This window comes from Anopheles arabiensis, chromosome 2 (genome assembly GCF_016920715.1).
Source record: "Anopheles arabiensis isolate DONGOLA chromosome 2, AaraD3, whole genome shotgun sequence".
Taxonomy (NCBI): domain Eukaryota; kingdom Metazoa; phylum Arthropoda; class Insecta; order Diptera; family Culicidae; genus Anopheles; species Anopheles arabiensis.
The window spans coordinates 90110821-90130952 of NC_053517.1; the positions used below are offsets into that span (position 1 = coordinate 90110821).

Genomic DNA, 20132 nt, shown 5'->3' on the forward strand with positions numbered 1-20132 from the left:
CATGGTGCTGGCTGCAGCAGCTGGCAACCACAAACCATCCCCTCCGTCCCCGGAAGCTGGCTGGGGGTTAGCCCTTGATCATTAATGCATGACCGCCGGACCGGTTGGCCTTACCTAACCTTTTACACCCGAATCTGACCGATTTTGCCTGAACCATTTCATTGCACATTACGCTCCCAGTTGATGCGTTTTGTTCTCTCTTTCTGGTCTCGAACGCCACTGCTTGGTGCACGAAATGAACCACCGTTGATGAAACGGACGATCATGGGCAGGATGGAGTGTGGCTGCAGGCCCAGTTATCATGCTTTTTCTCCCATATGAATATTTAATTTATTCCAACGAGATTCTCGCTAAATGCGGAGAAACGGATAAGGTTTTTTTTTTGGGAAGGTGGTAGGATCGACTAGCGCCACAACAACACCGTAGCCGAAAAGTGCAGTGGTGAAAGTAATTGGGCGCAATTAAAAATTAACACGCTGCTTCGCAGTAGCTTGATCTGTTTCGTTATCGTTGATTTGTTTGGTGCATGATTTTATTTTTTACCAATATTTAAAGTAGTTAAAAAAAGGATAATAATCTATAACCTTGTTATTGATTGGCGTGATTTACTGTCAACAGTTTGAGTTAGACGAATGATGTTACAATAAGCCGTAATAAAATAAATGAGCAAACGTTCAAGCTGAAAACTGTTGGGGGAGGATTCAATTTTGGGAGATTTTATAAGAGAAAGAGATAAAAAAAACAATGTAAGCAAAGCATCGATCTCGATTTTGCACTAGTAATTGTTCTATCATAAAAAAAAACAACGAACCTTGGCTTGGCACAAAATTGGCACAAAAAAGCATTTAAACCCCTTATCACGAACTCGTGAATCTGTCCTATCAATCGAACAAATCAATGTAATAACATAAAATGCCAGAAACAAAAATACTACTAATAAGCTTACCATAACAATGCATAATGAAAGAGAAAAAATCAGAAACAAATGCGACAATTTTACATCATGATTAGGAATACGGCCAGATTGGCCTTATTTTCTGCTAACAATGAACGAAATGTATAACCAATTTCTCATACCGTACGCTTACACGCTGAAAAAAAGAAACGCAAAATAGATAAAAGATAACCAACAACGAAAATGCAAAAAAACACACAAAACGGGGAAGAAGAGAAGAAAAACCATAACAAAGACACAGCAAAACAAAAACACACACACAAAATGCCAAAAATTTATGAAAACTGCAATTAAATATCAAAGTTAAACAGAACAACAGCAGCAGCTACAATTTTTGCCAAAAGTAAAATGTAAAACACACGCCAAAAAGATATTCCAAGTGTGGATGATGTTTGATTCAATCGATTTGTGTTACTATTTTCACGGCAGGGCCAAATAATAGCAAATGGACGTTTGAATTAATTAAAACAGTTTGTTGCGTAGTCTTTTTCGAAAAACTTCTCATTTGTATGTGAGTCAAAATTGTCCATTCTCTAACCCTCCCCCTCTTTGCCTTCCATACCTGGTTTAATCGTGTCTGTGCCGTCGGCCAGATGTTAGCACTAAATTAAACTTTCCATCCTCGCTGCCACCACTTCAAGATGTACCCCGCATGCTCCAGAGGCTCCATCACAGCCCAAAACACGGTACGGGCAGGCGGGAGAAAGTGCGGGCTAGAACGCGGGGGAACATGGGCCGCCTCCTGCCCTAACATTGTTAGGCAAGCCGAGTAATTTCCTCTACCGTTGAAAAACGCGCACATTCCGGAAAGTGTCAGCCGATGTTGCCCGTATCATTGCGGATGCTCCGGATACATCTGACGGAGTGGTTGTGGGTGTGTGTATGTGCGCGGTTTTCCGTCTAAACGCTATCATGAATCAAATTTTTGGCGCTTATTCTCGCCACCGCCAACGACCGACCTTCGAGGGCCTGTCGAGCGCTTGTTCGACATCGTGGCAAACCGGGGCAGCATACTCACGGGTGCTGCTGCTGCTGCTGCTGCTTCGACTGATTACGACATGTGTCGCAAAAATGTCATTAGAGCCCCTGCCTTACCCCTCCCCTTTGTCATCTTGTAGAAGGCGATGGATGCCAGTATTCTAAAAGGGCAAGCCACACGATCCTTCATCAACCGGTTGACTTTCTCGCTTTGCTGACACCTGACCATACATACTGTGTATGTGTGTGTGTGTGGTTGTGTATGTTTGTGACTGAGTGTTTGGGTGAGAACGGCAGCATTTTCGCTTAACGGTGCCATCGTACCCTTGTTCAAACATTGACATTTATCCTGAATCGTCCTAATTACTATCCACCCTTTCTTATATCACCCGCCATCATTATGTGAGGTTAGGCCCGAGGCAATCGTGTTCACAAGCACACCGACACCGGCATGTGGGACAGCATGCACAGGGTGAGGAAGCCAAATCCAACCGTTATTTACGATCATAAAAACGGATAAAACAATGTACGGTAATACAAGTGATATGAAAATTCATCTAGCAAAGCACCACGTTCTATGTTGCGTTTTAAAATGGCCAACCCCACAGTTCAAAAGAAAAACGTAAGAAAAAGAGAACACTAATTTAATAACTATTTAAATTCCTTCTTCGGAAAACAGTGTGAAAAAACACAACCTTTCAAAATATGTGTCCTACTCAAAGTGACACATTTCGGTCAATTCAATGCATAACTTTGATATCTCTTTTGTGGTAAAAGAGTAACCAAATAAAGCCCGCGGGCCTTCCGAGCCTTCCAAAAAGGGTGCTGGGCAACCAAACAAAACATACACAAAAAATGGCACAAACTTAAGACAAAACCATCCCCCAGAGAGCAGCGCGATGCCCAAAACCAAAAAATCCCCTTGTCATCACTAATAACCGACACCAGGGCAGGCAAGGGCTGGCACACTCCGCCCTCTCTGGCCTATTTTTGTTCCATTTTTTTTCTGAAACGTGAACATTTACGTTTCGCAGAGAGTGCGATGCTTCTAGAAACGCAAAAACAAAAGCCATTCTTTTTGCGTGCGCTTCTTTAAGGACAGCGCTGGCAGAGGTAAAGCTGTCATACCCAAATTTATGTTGTCCAAGATTATTGTTGACACTTTATTTATTTTTTAGTCCCATGATTGTAGGTAACTCACGCTGTATCCCACATCTTGTTTTGAAATGTTCAATCTAACATGACAAGGGACAATACCTTCGATTATGATTGCATGAGCAAAAGGGGGGAAAGAGAGATAGAAAAACAAGAACGAGAAACTCCCACTGAACGAAGGATGCATGGTTTTGTTTATTTTTTATTTAAATTGATTCACTTCGTTGGGCCTTCCCCTAAAAAAGTAAAAAGTCCGGAATGATTTACTTGCGTTTGAGATGGGATTCGGCCTTCATTCACAGGTTTGATAAACTTGTAACGTCTGCCGGAACGTTGGGGTTCATTGTTGTTCGTTTGGAGGATGGGCGAAATTTAATTATATCCATCGTAACACACACGCACTCGCCTGCATCAGATTATATTGACAGGTGCGATCGCAAGACAGTCAATTTCATTCTAAAGACTTTCATTACAAGCAGCAGCGAGTCGGCCGGCTCGAAACCATCTGCCAGTGCCGGCCCGTTACTTAATATTTTCCAAAACTGATCCCCCCGCCTGGCGACCGTGCGCTGACACATAAATCGCGTAACCGTTCCAGCCCGGTGTGCTTCATTACAGCATATCATCAGACCCCCCCCCCCTCGGGTTCTGTTCGGTCGCTTATGCGAGCGCACGGGCGAATGTTACGCAATGTGAATACGCTCGAGCATTTGCATTTTTCTCGAGCCAACGCGATGAAGCGATGCGCTACAGCAGGAAGCACTCCCAGTACACATGCACAGACTCACAGCCTCTTGCTGCCTCATGTAACCCCATTTTTGTTGGCACTTTTGTCTGCCATATACCCCGCACAGCGCTGTTCATGCCGGCGCAGTGGCGCAGCATCGGCGGGCCAACAAACAGCGCCAATCGGCGGAGATGAAATATTGAAACGTTCAACGTGGCGTTTGCACGACGGTATGCCGACAGCAGTTCCGGTTCCCATCGTTTGTGTAACATCTTTGCTCCTATCTTATCCCTGTCGCTCTTGCCCGCCTTATTGCGCTCGCAATAAGAAGCATCGCGGCAGAACTTTTCCCGCAACGGGGGATGAGCCTGTGTGCGCGGCTGTACAGGCTTGCGTAATTACGTCGAAATTCGATGAAATATTGATGCCACGGCAGGGGTAGTAAGCTGGCACCTCGCTGCTGGCGATAGGCTCCAGAGAGGAAGAGCGAGGGAGCGGTGCAACCAGGTATCCGTCATTTCGCCGAACTTTGCCTCTGCCTAATGCTTCATCAAAACCTTCAAGCACACGGCCCCTTCTCCGCAACAGCCTGGGGTGAAGTTTTTCCCCCAAATCGTCGCACTCTTACCGTATCTATTTTTGTATATGTGTGTGTGTGTGTGTGTGTTTGTGAGGGTTGGAGAAATTCCAGTAGTTAAATGTAAGCATGCTACACCACAACATGATTTCGAGTGTTCAATACTTGTGGCTCGGTGGAAAGTTTTAGCTGCCCCATCCCGGCCGGGTTTCAGGCCACGAATCGGATTACTCGATTCGCGGCCGGCAAAACATCACCTGCCGTGCTGTGCTATTCATCGCTGCCAAGCACACCTACCCCATCGACGGCGGCGAAGGCAAATTGTTTGCCAAAGAAAGAAGCGATTTTTTCCACCGCTTCTTTGCGCGCAAGTGCGCCATAAGCCACCAGGCGCCTCCATTTCAGTTGTTAGCTGGTTTGCTGGCAGGGACTGATGCATGGCTTGAAGCTGTTGGATGGATGAGAGAGTTTAGTTTTTCCTCTTTTATTTATCCATAACCCAACTCCACCTGCTTATATGTATGTGTGTGTGTGTGTGTGTGAGGATGGAGCACAGCGGGAGATCATTAATATAATGAGCAAAACTGTACGGTTCGGCGGCGGGAAAGTGCTCACGGTTCGCGTGAGGTTGGATGGTGCAACACGGTACGGAGCGCTGTAAACGATACACGGTGAAAACTAGCTAGATAAATAAAGTTGTACGATTTACGAGATTTTTGATGAGCATATTACGCAGATTCTTTGTCGATTTTTCGAACCGAACCGCTCGACGGATTAGCTTCATCGAGAAAGTTGTTCGTACGCGGGATGGAAAACAGGTTCTTTGTTGCCACTGTCGGCAAACAAGCTGGATAGTGAAAAGTGTATCTTTTGGCAACAGACACGATAACCTACAATGGGAATATTGTTTACTTATTTTTCATTCATTCATAGATCGTCGTATTGAACTCCTTCTCATCCTCATTTGATGGTTAAATGTTACTATTTATTATTTATTATATTTTAAAACGTATGCGCTGCAAACGATTTATATAATTGATCCCAAATAGTAAGCATTTAACAAACACAATCAGGCCCATATAAATCAGTCTGTTGGAATTTTGGTTGAGTTTTGCTATTAGATTTGCAACCACAACAAATCTTCCCTTCAATCGTCCATTTGCTATTCGGTATATCAGAATCAAATTGACTTTCTTTTCTAGCTTTCGTTGGGTATAATATCATTGAGAATTGCTTTCGTTTTCGCACACACTCAAGCTTGTTTATGAATTTGATACAGTTCATTTCCGTCGCTTTTCGTGAGGCAATACAATCGGCTCCATTGTCTGGTCGTCATCGAAACGACGGAGCGAATCGTCGGTATCAAACAAAGTCTGTCAGTTGGTTGCAAGCACCGACCATGGGCTTTGTGCACACTGTGCAATGTGCAATGGGTTAGACGACAGCTCAACCAAAACTTCGTTCACACGCATCGAATCCAACCCTTCACCCGTCGTCCTCGGCTGTCATACATATTTCTATATAGCGCTTGTTTGAAAGGAAGGAAGACGAAAAAACTAAAATTCTAACACATCAGCGTCACAAGAAATAAACAGCTACGGGTACGCAAAACTACACCAAAACTCATCGGGTACTGGAAACCCTGTCTATGTATGAAGTCTCTTCGTTTGCCAACCATTTCAAAAAAAAATATATGTTTCTCTTGTCAACTGAGGGTTCAAACATTTTTCCGCAAACGTACCATATTGCGTTGCTGTTTGCTTCGTTCAAACAGTACGATGTTTCATTTCCGCTTCATTCGTTTTTGTCAAGGATCTTTGAGAAGAGTTTTCATCGTTATGTGTGGAAAACTAATAAAAAAAACATATTGTGTAAATAAATATTCAAAACAAAAAGAAAATAATATATCCAAGAAAAGAAAGAAGCCATTTATTGAAAAGACTGAAATGATTTAGCAATCCTCAAGAAGAAACACAGTTATAAACAGTAAAGGAAACAAGAGGACTTAGACAACCGAATCGGGGTTACATACACAAAACCGCTCATTAGCCGATCCTTACTAGTGTCACCGATCGGAGCAATCCTTAGCCTCGTAAGTGTAAAGTGCTTTACAAGACTGAGTTTGGTTACTTTCCATCTTAAAATCATTATAGCTAGGCGATACTAGAACCGAAACGACCCACCCGCCTTCGCTTCAGTATTTATGGATAGCGAAGCGATGGCCAATCTAGAATTGTGTGTGCGTGTGTGTGTGTGTGTGTGTTGTGGGTTATAGAAACATAGTTTATAGCGATAAGTAAAACGAACCAGGCGGCTGTGTGGCGTGTGCCTTAACAAGCGTGTTGTTGTTTTTAAATTAGAATAGAGATAAACTTTTCTTTTAATTCGCTGCCAATTTCCGTCATCGTATTTCATAGCCGTCAGTAATGGCAGATACATACAATGTGTGTGTGTCATACTTTAGCTAAATCATACTGCATTTACGATTGAGTGTGTGTTTGTGCGTGTGTTTGAAGTGTGATTCTCATTAACCGGTTGTAACAAAAAGATCTCGTTTTTGGGAGAGAAAAAAAATCAATTCTAGTTCTTGTAGGCGAGATTGGAGCTCATTTTACATAAATTGTTATCAATTTTTATGTTTGTGTGTGAGTGTGTGGATTTTCTTTCGAGTGGCTCTTTTTGCTTTATCTAAATATATAAACGTATCATGGTATTTTCACAATTGATTTTAACATAAAAACAAATCGAATTTTTGTGCGTGTGCCTTCTTCTATCGTTAGACTGGTTTAGCAAAACAGAAACGTTTAATCTACAGCGAGAGTACCTGCTGATACATTTTAGCAATACACTACACAACCACAACAACCAACTCAATCTAGAATAGCTCAACAATTAGTAGCGTTGTCTGATATACCAAATTCTATCAATTTTCATTTATAAACCTATAGAATAGTCCTTACTTGCGTTGGGTTTTATGTTAATCCAGACAAAATCTTAGAGTGTGGTGTTACAGTTTATTTTTCATCCGCTCCATTTTTTAAACAAATATAATAATAGAACAACACCAAAGCAAAGAAGACGTTTCCAAAGATTTGAACAGAAAACCGTAGTTTTTGTTAATAATTTAAACTAAAAAAAAACCCCGAAAGCAAATGTGTTTTACTAGTTACCGTCAATTGGTTAAATGTAAATGGTACCTAAACATTAAAAACAAAACCAATGCATGTTCCTCCCACGTATGGTTGAAGTTCGAACATAGTTTGGTTTTGTTTTGAAAGCAAAAACAAACAGAACAGATGTGATTTGTTACTTTTTTCTTCTTGCTATCAACTGTAGATTACTTACACACTATACCAAACTGTTCAATACGGAGCGCCGTTTGTCCGTAGGATTTAGCTGCCATTAGCAGTAACTTTGTTTACATTTAATACGTAATAAATATTAAAAAAAGAGAGTTTCAGTATACATACAGCACAATTTCGCCATTTAGCGTAGGGAGTTTTGTTACGTTTATTTAAATAATGGTTTTTTGTTGAACTGAAAAAAGAAAACACATAACGAACCGTATATTTAGTTGTTTTACCATAAATAGCCCCATGTACTGCGTCGTATGGAAAAAACGCCCCTGTTCAATCTGTCCTGTCTTTTATTTGATGCAGCAAGTAGCTAGAAAACTTACTACGTAGTACAAGCGTAAAAAGGGAACATCTAAAAGTCAAACGTTCGTCCACAGTTACCCTTGAACAGTGTCCAGTTGTGTTCCATCGTTCTGAAATTCATGTTTTTGCAGCCTTCAAAACTACGAACCATTTGAAAGGTGTTCAAAATGACGTACCAGAATGGTATTCGAACACCATTTGCAACTTATTCCATGTTTTTAAATTCACGTATAATGTCTACTCTACAATTTGGGCATCGTTATTGTTGCCCTCCTTTTTTCGGCAGCTCATTTTTGTTTTCGTGTGTGTATTTTTTAATCAAAATGTCTGCCTATTTGTCACGGTTTGACGCCGCTCGAACTTACCAGAGTGCGTGACCGGTAGCAATTGAACACCGTTCGGCGAGGGTGCAAACCGTTTCGCACTTTGTTCGACAGTTAACAGTGTGAAGTGAAAGGAAACGCCCCTTTGCTGCTCGTAAATGTTGACGTACCCTCCGCAACTGGGCGCTTGGTGTCTTGGTTGATATGAAATCGTACGGTGCGATAAACTTAAATTATGGCGCTTGGTTAACAATTTGAAATGACTGTTTAAAAAATAGCGCGCTTTGCAGCCGAACAACACGCACTTTTCCTAATGAGGCAGCCGCCTGCTTGCCCAATCTCTGCACGCCAACAATTAAACAACCCGAAACTAACAAGCACAAAACACACAAACTTGGCAGGGCGCATTTTTTCCTGCCCACATTTCCATTCCACCCTCACCTTTCCTGTTGTCCGGCGTCTTGTTGCTTTCAATTTGTTTTTTCATTTGGAAAATCCGCATCGCACCGTGTTTAAAAAAAAAAAACTTTCGCCTACTAATTTATGGCGCTTTCCCTTGTTTGCCAACGCTACGCCAAAAGCAAATAACAAAAAGAGCCAACCTACCCCGAGCGGGGTGGAAAAAGGGGACCCAGCACAGGAAATCATTCGTTCGAAACTAATTCTGCTCCCATTTCCTTCGCTCCTTCTCCTGCTTGCCTCTTGCGTCTTGAAGCGAGAATGATTCTCTTCGATTCGATGGCACAAAACTTAACCGTAGCCAATGAGCAGTAAACGAATTACATTAAGTATATTAAAATTATTTCCCTTTGTCGCACTTGGGCCAAACAACAGGCGCGCACTACCTGCCTCCATTTTTTTTTCGCCTTTTTTTTGCCGTGATTGAGCAAAGGAGAAGAAGAAAAAAATCCCCCACACTCCCAAGATATCACGCGCCCCAACGACAACGAGGACGACGACAACAACAAACAAATAAAGAAAAATAGTACGCAAACAGCCGGCTGGGTGGCATTCAATTGTGCCGATTTGTGCCGCTTTTTTTTTTCTTCATTCCTCCTACACTCACACACATACACACACATTCTGAAGACACATACGATGGTCTAACGGGGCGACACGGCGACAAAACATAACTTTGAACCAACTTATCTTGGGACCGAATGCACATACACAAACAAGTTCAAATGGTTGAGAGAGAGAGAGAGAGAAAAAAAAAGACACAAACACGAATCCACAACCTCCCACCACCGTTGGGTGTTGCAGGCGGCGTTGCAAAAAGTTTATCGGCGCCAGGAGTCTGTTTTTATTTGCCAATGTCCAAAGTACGACTTTTTTCCCCCCACTTACCTCCCATCCGTGAACTTGGTTTTGGGGAGAGGAAAGGTGGGACGAGTGCTGTTTTTACAGCATAAACAGAGCCGCACATTCACAAACACACACACACACACACACACACTTACTTACGCGTACTTGTACAGAAAAACAGTCATCAAGATTGGTTTTATTTTTGTTGAACGCCGCCGTGCGTTCGTCGTGCGTTGCAAGACGAAAACAATCACACCAATACATACGTACAACTTTTCCTCCTGCTTTTATGGGACCCGGCCGGAGCCAGATTTCCCGCGAAGAGCGAGCGGCGATTGGAAAGCGATTGCTCCGCTTGGCCGAACTAATTGCTTAAGGGCTAAATGATCGTAATTACGCACCCAACTGTTGGCTGCCGGGTTGGGCTGGGCGCCACAACCTCTTTCGCGGCGCCAAATCAATCCCCGGAACACAGCTGGAACGTGACACAACTGGGGGGAACTGTGATGATGTCCCGTGGCACTGAGTGTATATACTTATTTTCTCGATTCCGTAATAAAATGTGTTCCCAGTACCTGTAGCAACACGGTGGATAGCATTCACCTTCTGCAATCGTTCGGGGGTCTCCTGTTCTGTTTAGTTTTATTATAGTTTTTCTTGACCCTTGTTTATCTCTCTCTCTCTCTCTATCTCTCTATCTCTATCTCTTGAGCAGTTCCGATTCGGTTCTTAGTTAGTTTTTAGTTTTTGATTTAGCTCCTTGTTTCCAGCGGAAGTTTCATTATGTCCAGGAGAAAGCACAAAGGTTAAGGTTTATTTCAATTGAAAATGTGAATGTGCAATGTTACCTATAAACTAAGCAATGTTGAATTAAAGCAAGAAATGCGCCAGTTACTACTATCTACCAGGACACAAGTACGTAAAACTCATTTGCAACAGGCTGCGGTACGTCCGTTCAAACGTTTGGAAAATAAAAAATAACCTCAACTAGTGGCAATGCTTGCCCCGGAACCAAGAATGGTTCCATATTTACATACGCACTCGTCAAAGCTCTCGTTTAGCAGTTTTGCCTCGTTTGGTTCCTTCTGTTCTCTTTTTCTTTTTCTTTTTACAAATATAATTGTTTAGCTGCTGAATCATTTGTATCTCTCGCTCTCTCGCTCTATTTCTCTATTGCAACATTTTAACACAGCATGACACTGTTTGCCGATGGTCACTAATGAGGATTCGATCTCCCGTTTCGACCTTTCTTTTCTCTTTTCCTTCCCTGTTTCATCTACAGTTGACATCACCAATGGACAGTTGACACCAAACAACAACACACCGTTACTGACGCAGGCTCTTTCGGGTAGGTTACGCACTTCCCACTTCCAGGCACTTCGTTGAAGGTTTTGGCTCAAAATGTCTCGATCGGCAAGAAACTTACTTTGAGTATCAATAGTGACCAAGGAAGTGGTACACCAAAAACAAATTAATCAACGCATTTTTTTCTGAAGTCTTAATTTTACTTTTCTTCAGATTTAAGCAGTTTAGAATTCCTTTTTGTTTATGATAAAAGTGTTTGGAGTGCTGATGCAGAGTTTTCTGCAACTTTTGTGATGCATTGCCAGCACTTCACCAGCTACGATCATTAACTTGAACAAAGTCTTCAAAGACTTGCTAGGAACCATTCCCCTCATATGACACAATCTCGAATGTTTGTAATAGTCTACTAAAATTTGTAATTCTTTTCCTGGATACATTACTAATCAACTAATTTCATAACATTTCCAAAACTAACGTCATTCATCAGCTTGCTAACTTGTACGAAACAGATTGATCTTACTAATATTAAAAACATATAATAAACCATTTTACACCACAATACCCCTACACAGCCATAGGGCATGGTGCACTGTGTCCCGTCACAACACAAACGACTGTTATTATTTATCTCCCGTCATCGGATCAAATCAATACTTTTGCCATCTCTAAGTTTGCCGAACGATTGGTGCTAAGAGCACGTGCACTGTGATGCTAATTCCAATTTTCCGTTTCCCTTCCCCCACAGTGATGAACAATTACCAGGCCGCCGCTGCGGCCGCCGCGCAAGGCTTCGGTCCGCCAGCGTCCCCGCACACCACCACCACCCGGACCGCCGCCGGCTTCCCGAACGCGAACTCGCCCGGACCGACGATCGACATGTACAGCTCGAGCGCGGCGGACAGCGTCGGTTACGTTCAAGCCACCAGCCCGCAACCATCCGGCTTCCCAGCGATTGCCGTCAGCCGTGCTCCGCTAAATTACAGCCCGGTAAGCAAACCACCACTGAGATCAATGAGATCAGCTTCTCTGTACTGTTGAAACAGCCTTTTAGAGCACCTACCGATTGCCGTTTTTAACCATGCTTTTTTCCACGCCTTCCTCCTGCAGGGCCAACTAATTCCAGCGGCATTCACCAACGGCTACCATTGAAAAAAACTAAGCAATATTTGATCACCATCGCTAGTACTTTGGACTGGAGTTTGACAGACGAGCAGCTGCTTGTGCGCGTGAATTTGCTGACTAAAACGGACACGTGGAACCGAAAAATTGTAGCGCGAGGTTGAAGAAGATACAGATAAGAACCAACAACACACACAGCCAGAAATTGTGAACCGTTTTGCCACAACAGTTGCTGCAATACAGCAGCAGCAGCAGCGACACCGCTTCTCGTCATCATTATTATCATCAGCAACATCATTAACCAGCCCACTGCAGAACGGTCTGCGCACAGGAAGCAGATGGTCGGAAGGCAGGTTTATATGGCGAATAATGGTTCAGAGAAATTGGAAACGGTATGGTTTTTTATTAGTAAATAATTTCACTATAATAAGCGTAAACTGGGATTTGGTTTTGGTATTTTAAAAAAAAATATGCCAAAACGCTGTTAAAATAATACTGAGTTGAGAGAAAATTGGTTTGTTTGAAGCAAACTGCTTCGAGTTTGTTTAGGGTAAATGAAAGTAATTGAAATGTTGCCGTCAGTGGCTATCAAAATTGGCTATACTTTCCAACCCAAAAAGGTGGATTAATTAAATTGGCTCAAAAGCCTTATAAGCAATCGAATGTTCACTGTATGAGAACATTTTTCCCATACATTATACAGGGTTGAATTAAAAACACACACACACACACGTCTGCCTAACTTCCCGTTAATTTACCAAGTATCCTCAGAAAGCCCACTAGCCACAGCTTTGTTTGTGGTGGATAGTTGTCAATTGCAGCGTAATTTCCACCATCGTTTATATTGCTTGTGTGGCAACCAGAACGGGCCCACTCTTTTCCCACAACTTCCGCCGCAGTGGTTGACAGGGAGAGAAAATCTACAGTAACAAAAAAAAACGCCAATATCGGCTTGCAGTGTGTGTGTGTGTGTGTGTGTGTGCAGATGCATCGTTGTAGTGTTTTGTTTTGTTCACTTTGTTCGCTTTTAAAGCATACCCTTCGTTGTGCACCATAACTATTACACTGGTGTTACCGTTGCTGCTGTATCGCAACGGCTAATGTTGATGTGGTTTGTGTGTTGTTTGTGCTTTTGGCGGTCTCTGCTCTTCGAAGGGGAAGCATCGCTTACCCATTTTCGCAAGATGTGAAGTCTGCCAAGCTGTCTAGTTAATGGTGGAAAGGGATGTGAGATAAGCTAGAAAGTGGCGGGGCGGTAACAATCTAACGTTAATAGAACCAGCCCCCTCCCAAACGGGTGTTTAAGGCAGTCAAATTTCACGAGCAGCCAAGCGCAAGGCAAATGGTATATTAAAAACAAAAGGAAGCGTGGCAGAATAATGGAAAAAAAACGAGTTGCAAATGCAAAAAATTATTAACAAACAAATCAACCCTCAACCCACACACACACACTCACACGTTGCTGTCGCGAAAAGCAAATCACGTGCTGTGTGGAAGGGTGAAAATAAGCGTTATACACACAGACACACACACACAACCAAACACATCCAACTCGATATACTAAAACAAAAATGAGCATACAAACTACACTTTAACACACCTAAACACACACACACACACACATATTAATGTTAAGCGAAACTAAACATGATTGTTTAAACCTATGAGCTAAACGAAACAAAAATCAACACGATTTGTTTTGCAAAAAGAACAACAAAAAAAGGCAAGGTAGAGGCGAGGAGAGATGAAAACAGCAAAAAAAAAACCCAATTTGTTATTACGAATAATTACTATTTACTTAATGTCTTTTTGAATTTAAGCCAATTTAAAAAGCAAATACTTAGCTAAATGAAAACAAAAGCAACCAAAAAAAAAAAACAAAACACAAAAAATACTACCCCCAAAAAATAAAAATCTTACATGCAATCTATAAGTGAAAGGCGTGCATGAAAACGCGTGGGTGGGGGGGGGGTTGGGGAGGAGAAACTCTAACAAAAGAACCAAAAATTTACCATTCTCTTAACGAAGGAAAGAACGTTGCAGAACATAGTAAACGCCCCCCCTTGACATTCGTTTCATACATACGGAAACCCACACACACACACACACACACTCAAATCACAGCCTCTGACCTTACACAGACAAACTATAGATAGAAATTGGGAGGGGAGGAGAAGAGTGTATAGGAGGAGTGGAAAGCATGGTGGGGGAGCACGGGGCGATGAGATTGTGTGGGGTCCTGCCGCCGTGCATCCTTTCCCTGCGATGCACTAGGCAGCACAGGATGAAGCGTGTTGCACGTGGGGAGGAGTGAACCACCAACACCGCAACAACGCGCCTGCCATTGTTTTCCTTCCCCCCCCCCCCCCCCCCCCTATTGCATTGTACAGACCACACTGCAAGTGTGCATGTAGTGAGGCTGATGTGTGACACACACACAACTTTCCAGCTGACACAATTAGAAGAAGAAAAAACAAACCATTTAAGCAAAACAAACACACTCGTGATCACCCTCCTCCCTTTATGATAGTAACAGTGATGCAACACATTCGACGCATAACGATCAACACCAGAACCCACACAGACACAGACACACACACACACTCTATCAATTATGGAACAATTATTACGTTTGCTACAAGCATATTTAACGATTTAACGTAACTTTTTTTACAACGGTAATAGCAGCAGGTAAAAGATGGTACGCTAGTGGTCTTAGGTATAAAAATATATAAATATATAAATATATATTATATATATTTATGAAAGACAGAATCGACGGAACTACACACACTACAAAACAAACCCCTACAAAGCACCGAAGAAAGGTAAAACACAAGAAAGGTGTAACCGTAGTGCGCGTTTACGTTGCGTCAACGGGCAGCGGTATGAATTGCTGTGCTGTGTTTTTCTTTCCTTCTTTCTGCCGTGAAGCAGCGCATGCACCGTTATGCGCTACGTATTTGTGGGGAGATGTATGCAGTTCGGCCACTTTTAATATTCATCGTTACTTTTTACTGTTTCCTTGTCGTTTTATATTCCTGTTTGCTATTTCTGTTCTCAAAGCACACGGCGCCACGCGGTGAAGCAAAGGAGCAAACAAACAAACAAACAAACAAACAAACAAACAAACAAAATATACACAATGCTGAAAATGCCCCACAAAACACACACACACACACACACACACACACACACACACACAAACAACACTCACAGAACACAGCACAGAACAGAGAAACCGAGTGGCGCAGGCAAGGAAGGAAACAATTTATTATAGTAATTGAAATTTTTCCTCCCCAAACAGAAGAAAATAAAAAAAAAAGAAAAGCACGGCAAAGGTCGGAAAAAGATTGATGTTTGTATGAAATAGATATGGAGAAAAATATTAAGCAACAAAAACAAGGAAAACAAAAAGAAGGAAACCCTCAACGCTGGTGATGATGGAAGGTGAAAACGCAATAATTGTTATATTAGTACGATGATGAGCGGTCTTCGTAGGAGGAAGCTGGCAGGAGGAAAGTAGCGGCGCAGACAGCAGACAGCTTATGCGAAGGAGCTAATGAAGGAAGAAGTGCGCTGAATGTGCGCTAGCGAAGGGGTGCAGAGGAGGTTTGTGTGGGGCCCTGGTGGCACCAGCTAATTAATTAAAATAAATGACAATGACAGCAGCAGCAAAGCCGGATGGGAGAGGTGCGTACCGCTTCTAAATAACGGCCCCTCGGCCGGGGTACCTCGTTCTGTTGTAAACGTCACCTCCGCACCCACTTCAACAGTCCCACATGCGTGCACACACACTCACACACACACACACACACTAATGCACAAGCGCGTGCATGTAGGTTTGGTGGGTGGACAAACGCAAATAAAACAGAAATCAATTAACAGAGTACCACAGAGTAACGCAAAGAGCGGGGCGGGTGGTGGCGCATTGTATTCGGTGTCACTGTGCACTGTTTGGCCATTCGGCGCGGATGGCACTAATAGCCTATACATTTAAATATTGAAAGTAAACAATTCATATACAATAACAATGCAACGTTTAAAGATCACATCTTCATCAAATTCTTACCCTTGCTTTTTTTTCCTGCATAGAACAAACATTCGGAGCAAGCCTGTGGAAAATTGCATCCTTTTTACAAAGCAATGTGTGTGTGTGTGTCTGCGTGTGTGTGTGTGTATGTATGTGTGCAGTTTTGAAGGGTTGGAGCGTTTGGAGCAATTTTACACTCTTACCGCAAACAAGGTAACAGTTTGCACTCTGTCATTACTCACCAGCATCACAAGCATGATAATAAACCAAACCAAAAACAAAACGAAACGTTATCAGCAAATATTCACCCTCCCCTCCCAAACAAACAAACAAAAAAAAAAACTTCACATAAACAATTTCACATAACTTTAAGGGAACTCTTACTACAAAATACCACACAAACTCACACGATTCAATTCATCAAAAACTCAAAAGCAAATTAATGAACGAATAACGAAAGCAAAACGACGAGAGGAGAAGAATAAAAACAACACACACAAACACACAAACAAAAACAATGGGAAACAGCATATTTAGCATCATTCGAAAGGAGCAGCAGTGGCAGGCAGACAAAAGAGAAGACAGAAAATCACACTTGTAAAATATTATAAATATATAACTATGTCGAGATGGATGCAGATGCAGCAGCAGATAAAAGCGCATTAAAAACGGAGCGATGCCGGCTAAGAAAGGGGAAGCAAAAGAAATGAAATCACGGCAGCACATATAGGCTAAAGATGTGGACAGCGACTCCAGTGCAGCAAACAGTAGGTACATAGAGGTGAAACGTGAAGCAAAAAAATGGAGCAATTCCGCGGGATAGATTGATAACATACCAAACACAAACCTAAAACCCGATCACAGATGAATTAACGAACGAGAAAGTTGATAGAAAAAAAAACAACAACAACAACAGGACAACAATTAGCAACAGAAACAGCAACAACAGGCAAGGAGAGAACGAAAGAAAAATACACCCAAAAAAAAACACAAGCAGAACCAGAACCACATGCAGTTGCGCAGTAGCAGGAAGACGCAAGGAAGAACAAATCTTAGTTAAATATAAATTATATTAAAATTTAAATTAAATAATTGAAAGAAAAGAAAAAAAAGTAAAACAAATATTTAAAAATACTATGATAATAAATTACAATTATTATAAATTAATTTTTATCATAACTGATGCGTGTGATGATGTGTGGGCCATGCCGGGCCCAAAGGATGCGTTAATATGGGACACAAGCCATGCAAGGCGCGCCAAGGCGCACGCACACACGCAGTACATGGATGGCGGCGCGTGTAACAAACACAAAAACGTAAAATTGCGAACAATATGGTCTCTAGAAACGCTCTGCTAGAGGGTGGACCCCGGGTGGAAGGTAACGTTTTTTGCCAAGTCTGTGTCTAGTGCCCACAGCCCGCCGCGTATGTGTGCGCGCGGGGTTTGAGCCTTGTTTGATTCTTGATGCCTGCCGATGAGGGCGGATCATCAATATGATCATCATCATCATCATTTGCCTGGTCAAACTACCTTTCAAAAGGGAGAACGAAAGAGATAGAGAGAGAGATCGATCGATAAATGAGATCAAACATACACATACATACACACAGCAACAAAAACACACACGAAGGAATAGCACAAACAGGAAAGACATCATTAAAAGAAACAACTACAAACAAAGAAAGTATGCACCAAACCAGACGACACCCGGCGTGTCTCTTTTGGAGGGGATAAAATCGGGGCACTCTAGGTGTCCGTTGTTTTCCTTCCCCCGCTCTAATACGCTGTGACAGGAAGGATGCTGGCAACGCGAGAATAAAACCACATTTACCGACAGTTACAGCAGTGAACAGCAGAAAGAAAGCGTACGCAACAGCCAACAAAAAAAAAAAACAAGAAAATTAAAAACAACTTAAGAAGCAACACAATTTTCTCTCACTCTATGCTAAATAACGTAAAGTTTAACAACCACCACATCCCAAGCAACAAATCCAAACAAACCAAAAGCAACCGGACAAAGTAAGTACGGTAAACCAAATACCCAAATACCGCGCATTAACATTCTATAACTGCAAAATAAGAATAAAACCAATTGCCTGAATATGTGACATGTAAGCAGGAGGAGACAACAAGGAGAAGAAGAAAAAAAAACATAAAACTACACAGACACCCACACACACACACAAACAAAACCAAACGAATAAAACGCTATAAATCCCACAATTTTCTTCTAAACAATAATGTGCGAGAGCAACACAAGGAAACACAGCTTACAGACACAAGACGACAACAAACAACTACTACAGCAACAGCTAGAACAACGTACACATTCTCTCAAATGGAATACAAAACGACAACAACAACAACAACAACAGAAACAGACAAAAAATAACAAAATGAACAAATACAATTAACAATTGTGAATTATGATGATTATTACAATTATTGCTAGCTAGTAAAAGCAGAAAGAAACCAGATACCGCTCTCGGAGAAGACGTTAGCGCAGGGAGCGAACCAAAACATGGATGAATGGAAATACATTTACGGGAGCGCGTAAGCACACTTTAAACAACAACAACAAAAAAAACATATTCTACTTTTATTAAGCAAAAACAAATAAAAACAAAAACAAAACAAATGAAAGTAAGCAAGTCCCCACCAACCAAGAAACAAAAACAAAACAAATAAAAAAAAACAAACAAACAAAACAAACAAGGAAAACTCAGAAGCACACTCTAGGCAGAAGGGAAAAAAATAAATAAAAAACCAAAAACACACTCGTTTATGGTCATGCCAAGGTAGCAAGGTGCGTGATACCGTGATGGGTGAGGTGTAGCAATGTCAGAATAAGAGACGTAATGTAACGTGGTGTAACCGTGGTCTAGCTGCGGCACCGGAGATAACACAAACAGAAAAGAACAAAAAACACACAGAACGGAAACAGACACACTGACACTACACACACACGAACAAACATACATACACGAGCCCCCGGGGCACCAGCAAAACCGTGGGGACCAGGCAATGGGAGAAGAAGAAAAAACACAGCAAGAAAGCAAGCGATCGGTAGGGCAATAACGATTCGGCACGGGGCACGTTAATGGGTGTAGGCCATTGGTGCGCAACTGGCAAATCGAAGTTACAAAGAGTCGCAGACAGATGATGATACAGAGAGACACTTTTGGGGTGAGCGATACGGCATCACAAGGTGAAAAACAAAAAAGAGCGAATAATAATCAATTTCACACACATCAAAGACAAAAAAACCAAAAAAAAAACAAGAGTCTTTTGGGAGTTTTTTCTTTTATTATTTCGGTTACGCTTGAAAGAAAGGATCAATATGGTCGTTCACTTACGTTGGAGTGGAATCACATTGGTAAGTATATATATCACATTGGAGATTGGAGATGTTTGTTTTCTAATAAGAGGTACTTCTGCATTTGGATGCGCTCCTGTTACCCAAACTGAAAATCGTTCCACTATCGCTGGCTCAAACGGCTCTGCAAGGATCGAAAAGAGAGAAAAAAACATGCGTCTCCTTTAGTGTCACCTACACTATCTCGATCGCTTGGCCCACACCGTGATAAGAATCCAGCATCAATTTACTCGTACAGGGAATATCTCGTCCAAGCGCTTAGTACACGAGCGAGAAAGAGATCACAAACGAAAGCTTCATCATCGCTCTCGATCAGTGTCATCCACAGGATTAAACGCTTTTCTCGCTCACTCTCTAACGAAAACCGATCAAAGCTTCCTTGCTTTCAGCACGAGTTAGAAGGAGATCAGAGATATTTGTTTTCTAATAAGAGCTACCTCTGCAATTGGATGCGCTCCTGTTACCCAAACAGAAAACCGTTCCACTATCGCTGGCTCAAACGGCTCTGCAAGGATCGAAAAGAGAGAAAACAATATACATGCGTCTCCTTCATTGTCACCTACACTATCTCGATCGCTTGGCCCACACCGTGATAAGAATCCAGCATCAATTTACTCGT

At 42.1% G+C, this 20132-nt stretch overlaps 1 protein-coding gene across 14 annotated transcripts in view; it reads left to right on the top strand.

The window, feature by feature from the left end:
- Window positions 1–18329, top strand: part of LOC120896128 (RNA-binding protein Musashi homolog Rbp6) — a 592490-nt gene extending 574161 nt beyond the window's left edge. For 12 of the 14 annotated variants that reach the window (XM_040300013.1, XM_040300010.1, XM_040300009.1 and 9 more), the window contains 3 exons: window positions 10962–11027; window positions 11730–11971; window positions 12092–18329. In XM_040300013.1, the coding sequence (XP_040155947.1) occupies window positions 10962–11027; window positions 11730–11971; window positions 12092–12133 (350 nt within the window). In that variant the 3' untranslated portion in view covers window positions 12134–18329. The remainder of the gene's footprint in view (window positions 1–10961; window positions 11028–11729; window positions 11972–12091) is intronic. The other 2 variants (XM_040300016.1, XM_040300017.1) reach the window with 1 other exon arrangement.
- Window positions 18330–20132: the final 1803 nt, after the last annotated feature.